This window comes from Nannobrachium achirus (genome assembly GCF_963921795.1).
Source record: "Nannobrachium achirus genome assembly, chromosome: 16".
NCBI lineage: Eukaryota > Metazoa > Chordata > Actinopteri > Myctophiformes > Myctophidae > Nannobrachium > Nannobrachium achirus.
In genome coordinates, this window is record NC_137823.1 from 40,997,539 (window position 1) to 41,004,583 (window position 7,045).

The 7,045-nt window shown below is 45.2% G+C and overlaps 1 protein-coding gene across 1 annotated transcript; it reads right to left on the minus strand.

Annotated features, from left to right (window-relative positions):
• Nucleotides 1–3,149: 3,149 nt before the first annotated feature.
• LOC308301033 (dynein axonemal assembly factor 5-like) lies at nucleotides 3,150–5,672 on the minus strand (the record flags this gene model as incomplete). Its single annotated transcript, XM_080744931.1, has 1 exon — nucleotides 3,150–5,672. One exon carries the CDS (start codon nucleotides 5,670–5,672, stop codon nucleotides 3,150–3,152), a length of 2,523 nt encoding a protein of 840 aa, XP_080601057.1.
• Nucleotides 5,673–7,045: the final 1,373 nt, after the last annotated feature.

Below are 7,045 nucleotides of genomic sequence, written 5' to 3' on the forward strand. Positions count from 1 at the left end.
ATTATGGTTCGTAGTCCGGATTTGCTCCAGTGCCTTCTTTCTACATAGTTTTCCCCCCTTATGGACCCAACCAACAGTCGAGGTAGTTTCAATGATGTTGTTATTTTTCCACAGTTGTTGTAGCAGATTTTAAATTAATAAAATAAAGTATACCCATTTGTCACTGAAAACAGCAATTCTTTCTGTTTCGCTTTGCACCTGCTTCGATGGGGTTTGAATGTAAGAAAAGCTGTGTCCACACACTTGCCCTTTTGCAATTACAGCCCTAAAACGAAATAAGAAAAACACGACAGGGTCTAATAACAGTGTGGCTTCCCTGGCTCTCTAATGTTAGACTGGAATAAGCCAAATCCGCCGATGCAAACAAATAAAAATTAATAGTCTGGCTACGCGAGGCTACTCTGATGTCATATTGCTGTGACATTGGCTGCATTTGCATGGGCAGCAGGTATTATTCAGAATGACTGCTCATTCATAATAAAAATGCTCATGCAAACACCTCAGAATATTCCATGCCACTCCATGAAATTTTGGAATTTAAGGTTTGGTATATATACATGTATATTTGAATCGGAATATACTTTTATTCAGGTTCCATGTAAACAGTTGGTTATGAATCTGTTCGGAATGAGTTGATTCTGAATGAATACATATTGTCCATGTAACCGCAGCCAAAAACACCTTCCCGCGACCCCACTGTGGGTCGCGTCCCAGAGTTTGAGAACTGTTTCCTTAACCGATTCATTTAGGAAGCTGACTGCTGGACAAATTGAACAAATACCCAGTCAGGCCCCAACCCACTGTGCCTGCTCTATTAACTATGCAACCAATGTCCTTTACTATAGTGACTTGACACCTAAGATGTCTCAAGCAAGCAAACAAGTGAAGCAAATAACTGAGGCTGAAGTTGATTATGTACTACAACATGCGTGTCACACACTGCTCAGAGGAACCTGGCAGAGAACCCAGGCCAGCCTTCTGAAGCAAAAGAAAAAGACACTCAGTGACACTTCCACAATTCTGGAGTGTTACCTCTTAGAGATGTAGAATACCGCAGCCAGCCTGCCATGACTGCTTTCGAGAGACAGCAGTGACTGTCCCTGCCAACATCCACTATGGTCCCACCTCAGAGATGGAGGCACTGAGGGGGGGGCTCAAACTCTGGGACAGGAAGTTGGATGAGATTGAAACCTGGCATTAGCACAGATTGTCAAAAGCTACAAGTATGAATGCGTTTGTGGCAATTGGTACACACATGGAGCTATAGGCTGAGGTACACACAAACTGATTTAGCTCAGCTGTTCATAAACAATTTACTTGGGAATTATGTTCAAAATGAGCGGGTGTTTTGTGTGTGTGTGTGTGTGTGTGTGTGTGTGTGTGTGTGTGTGTGTGTGTGTGTGTGTGTGTGTGTGTGTGTGTGTGTGTGTGTGTGTGTGAGGGGGGGGGGGGACTGGGGTTGCCAAATAATTTCCCTCATAATATGGGGTTGTGGTAGCGCAACAAATTTGAGAACCCCTGGATTAAGGTATTGATGGTTCTTCGGATGTAGTTTTGTTGAGCCATAGCACTGTCACCGGAAAGGTGACATTTTCAAGATGGCATCCAAGATGCTGCCAGAAGCTAAACCCTGCTATATCTTAAATACTGTTCAAACTATTATCAAGGTTGAAGAGTGTTGAATGTGACTGAATCATACACATTACCAGTAGTTTTAATTATGTATTGCCAAATCCAAGATGGTGTCTATATATTTGCATAGATGTTTGTATGTTCCTTAGTATCCATTGAGGTATCAGAATCAATTGCAAATCCTTTCAGTTGAGATATTGCTAGTTTAAGCTCCACTGAGCCTTCCCTTTATCTATATATTTGGAGACTATGATAATGCCTCTTAACCAATCACAATGTGCATCACTAACAACATAAAAGAGAGAGTTCATTTCAATTTGGCAGCTTATTTAATATAGGTATTAAGTACAGTTAATCTAGATTGAGAATCTTTGGAAGAGAAGAATTTCTCTGAACATTGTTAACATTAGCGCCTCAAACACTACAAACATGCAGATCTTTGTGAAGACCCCCACCGGCAAGACCGTCCCCCTGGAGGTTGAGCAGAATTGCATCTTTCTAGTTTGTATAACACCTTTCATGACATCAGATGCACCCCAAAGTGCTTAAATAAAAAGAACAAAAGACAACATTAATTAGCAGATCTACAAGCTGCCAATGAGATGCATTGAGAGCATGTAGATCTAATTCTGGGAAAAGGAGGTGGGTCCCCCAGGGGTCTATACCCCTGGGGGACCCTGCGAAACTAAATATAAAGAAATCGAAAATAGTCAATCTACAAGATCACAACATATCACATTGCAATGCATTTTGAGCTTGTAGATAGGCTAATTTCGCTAATAGAAATAAAAGAAAAAGCTGGTTACAGAAACGTGTACATCTGCTATTTTGTATAAATCGCACCTGTATGGTATCGAACACGTCACACATGCATATCTCCTTGTATGGGCCGTTCTGTCCGTGACATCAGCTGTGATGTCGTTGTCTGCGTACTTTCTATGACTTTAGTCTCGTGTGATGTTAGTCTCGTACTATGGACATAGGGACACACAAAGCCAGAAATCGAACCCAGATAACATTACTGAGAAAGTTTACACAAAATACAGGTTCACTATGGCAACCACACTAACTAGAAAGGTGAAATTCTGGGAAATTGCAAGTGTGGTTGCACTGACACAAGTCGCGAGGAATCCACTGGGAAATTAATTCCATCTTACCATTTATATTATATATTGTGATGTCAAGTGAAGCATGACCAATCCTGTCTGATTGGACATTATATTGTCCAAGATATCTGGCCTTACAACCCAGATAACTTCAGTTAAAAGGTTAACAAAAAACAGGTTCTCGGACCTAGAACAATAGTGTGTGTTGCCTATAGCACCTACACTAATAATGAACAGTCAAAATACATTTCAAATTATTGAAAACAGTGCATTGAAAGAAAACAACACTTTTAGGAATTTAGGAATTCTCAGAACATGTTGTAGAAGGAAATGGTAATGGAAATAAGGAAAAAGTTTGAACAGATCATTATCTAGAATGCCATATAATTATTGTGCAATAATCTGCAATCACTACTTGTACATGTTACAATGTGAGTGAGTGTTAATGTGCTGGAGCAGTTGGTCACAGTAGAAAGGGCTGCGATGTTTGTCTATCATCACCTCCACTTCCCTCTTTAACAGAGCCGGGCAGACCAAACCACCCTTCTTCAGAACCTCCAGCACTTGGTCCTGCACTGCAGTGTTGGGGTCGTCCAGATGTAGAAGGAGTTGCTGGAAAAGAAACTCCAGGTGCTGGGGGTTGTAGTCTTTAGTCAGGCTGGACAGCCACACGTCCAGTGTCCGCAGCGCCATGGCACGCACCTCCTCACTGGTGTCATCCAGACGCTTAAGCACCTCTGGGTAGATCTTATTGAGTGTATGGTGTTGCAGACCAGGACCTATAAGTCTTAGCATGGTGTAGAGGGAGCGACAAGCAAACAGTCTAGCCATGTGAGAGTCCTCCTCCAGGGCAGACAGCACCTGGGGAGTCAGCTTCTCTTCCGCACACAACAACTGCGTGGGTGTGATGGCCCCTCCGTGCAGTAGGGCTAACAAACAGCTGAGAGCAGCGGTGCGGATGGCTCCAAAAGTGCGGCCTCCATGCCACACCAGGTTAGGGAGGAGAACCTCATGAAGAAACGTCTCTGCCTCAGTGCTGAAACACTTCTGAGAGTCCAGTGTGTTGGCTGCATCCAACAGCAGTTTGGCCAACATGGTGAAGATCATCAGTCTCATCTCTGGGTCTCTGTCTGGGTGCAGACAGCTCTGGAGCAGTGGCATCACCTGGGGCACAAACTCCCCTATCACTGGGCCTGACTGTGTGGCAATGACCTGCAGATGTAGCCTCTCAGGGGAGCAACTGGACCAGTTGCTGACAGTGGCAGCAAGCCAGGCCAGCAGCTGGTCCATGTGACGCCTGTACAGCTCTGCCACAGAGGCCAGGTTCTGGGCCTTACACAGACAATGAACACTCTCTAAGGCCTTATCACTAAACTGTGGCTCAGTGGACAGGCTCTGGACTGTGACCAGTACCTGTAGCAGCTGTAGACTGACTGAGCCACAGTCCGGCCCACATTGACACAGCAACACATCCACACAGGACATCAACTGCTTCAAATACTCCACCCGATGATACCACTGGCAGACATTGGGTTGGGACAGTGTGTCGGCAATCTGTTGAAGGTGAGGTCTGAGGAGGGGCCCAGAACAGCCCCCCAGCACTGCAGACAGCACCGCCAGTGGGACCCAGGGGCAGGAGAAGGAGTTGCTCTCCACCTGCTCCAGCAGCAGCTTAAGGAAGGCCTCAGGAGGTACGAAGGTGCCCAGCATCTTGGCAGCTTCCAGGCAGTTGTCGGCCACCTCTCTCTCTGTGCTGGAACAGGCCTGGTACAGGGTGGCAAGGAGGCGCTGGAGGTGCTCGGTGCAGCGGTCCTCAGCATGGAGCAGCACCACGGACAGCAGCTGGGAGGACTTGATCTGCGCGCCTACCAGCCAATCGGTCAGGTCGCGGGTAATGCCTGCCACCATCCAGCTCATGTTCCTGATTACCAGCTCCCTACAGCCCAACCCTGGACGCTCCACACCTGCAGGGTAGAGGGGAGGCGGGGAGAGGAGGAAGTCCATCTGGTCCTTAATCTTTTCTTCGTTCTCCTTCTCCCACTGAGCACCTGTCTGTCTCCAAAGGTCAGCTGCCAGCAGTCTTATTTCCAGGATCTCATCACTGAGGCTGCACAGCAGGAGGGGGAGGAGTTTGTTGAAGTAGGAGTATCTGTCGCTCAGGCGCAGCAACCAATTACCAACCACAACGGTCACTGCTTTTCTCACTTGTGGTGAGTCATCAAGCAGTCTCTCCGCCAGGCGAGGCAGAACATCATCCAGGCTTTTCCCGGTGCCATACTGGATCACAGTCCCGGTGGCTTCAATGGCAGTCACCCGCACCACAGAGCGCTGATGATTAATCGTTTGCATAAGGGGCTTAACTAGACTATCAGCCTGCATGTGGAAATGCTCCGGTACGCACTTTGCAAAGTTAACAGTGCATTTGCAACTTTCTCTTTTAACGTCTGGGAAAGGGTCGATGATCGTTCTCTGCAAGATGTTGATCATGTCATCCAAATATGGAGCTAGATGCCTCCCACACACTTCCACAGTGAGAGTCAGAACATCCATGATAGATAAACGGAGTTCCTCTGCTGGCTCCATGATCTCTTCTCTCCCAAGTCGTTGTGCCAGACAGGGAATAATATACGGTAGCGATTCTTCTGGCCGAGGAACACAACAAATAAACTCTCCTATCAAGCGAATAGCAGTCTCCCTGCATCTTTCCATTGGGTCTGACAGGCATTTCAACAAAGACTTAAGAATGTAGGCGAAAACCTCTTGCAACACACCACTGGAAAGCCCTTTATCAATAGTTTCCTTTTTGATAGCTTCAAGAGCCGTTTTTCTATTAGTCCTGTTGTCTTCATTGAGACAATTGAAATGTCTAGCTAGACTTTTCAAAACTTCAGCAGAGACACGTTTATCAGGTGTCAGATCTTCTATTGAGGCCATCTCTCTGTCTCAATGTGTATTGTCTGTATATCAGTTTCAAAGAATAAATAAATGACTATGTTATGTTGCTTTCAACAAGATCATTGAGTTCATTCAAAGGACACTGATTATATACTGTATGGTGATGAACAATTACGTCACCAAGAATCCTCTCTCACACACAAAGGGTATAGCTTAATGAATGATCTGCTCAAATGCACTGCTCACTTCAAATTAGATTTTTCAAGAGCTCATGAATGGAAAGCTACTTGAAACAAAATACAAATAATGTTCAGACAAGTGTGTTGCATTACAACAGGTCCTGAGCTTGTAGATCGTTTATATTCATCATTGTACAACAAAGTATAATACAGGGTTAAGTGGTTAGTCAGATTAATATTCTTTGAGCGGTGCTAGCAGCTCCAATGCATGACTTTGTGTGTATGTACGTCCATGTGGATATGTGCGTCCCTATCCATACATACCGGCCCTTTTCTGATTGGACAATATGCCCCCCATCATGTGGGTCTATATATACATCATCATCATACTGTCCTCGAACCGACACTGTTGTCTTCAGGAACAGTATTTTCTAGTGTGAAGTGTGAAATGAGCAGTGCTCACTTCACACATGTGTGATCTTTATTTTTTCAATTAGTCTTTTTCCGGATTTGCTGATATGAGGAAAAAACTGTTTCTACCTACCTACATACATAATAGGCAAGATGATGTCAGTTATTTGGTTCTAAATATCTGTTTTTATATATTATCAGTTATTATCTGTAATTGCCCAGGCCTTGTGTGACCTCACCCAAACTTGGCTTGGGTATCACCAAGGACCCAGGGGAGGGCCAAGTGGGAAGTGTGTTGGATCAGGATAATAAAAAATCCACAAATCTGTCTGTCCATCTGTCAACCCTGGATGGTATCTACACAAGAATGCTACGAATGGCACTTGGTATCACATGGGCGGGCCACATCAGAAACATGGACCTCTGTGCCTCCCATGGGTCAGACACGGCCAGAGAGAGAAGGAAGAGGCTGGCTGGGTGCTATGTCAAGAACCCGGTAATGGTGACGCACAAACTGACATTGTGTGAGCCAACACAAACCAGAGCCAAGCGGGGGCGAGAGAGGCGCACCACCTACATCGACACACTGCGGCGAGACAGCAGAGCTCAAGACCATGAGGACAGCATTTCAGGTGTTCCTAGTTGTTGTTGGCTGCACATTGCATTTCCTTATATATCTGCGAAAGAAATGTCTGTCCTTTTCATGCCCATATATGGGCATACCTGATGTCATCAATATGACGTCATGTTGTAAACTAATAGGTTCAACAGTATGCATGACGTCATAGACTGACCTCCAAGTACTGCACTAAGTACAACAGG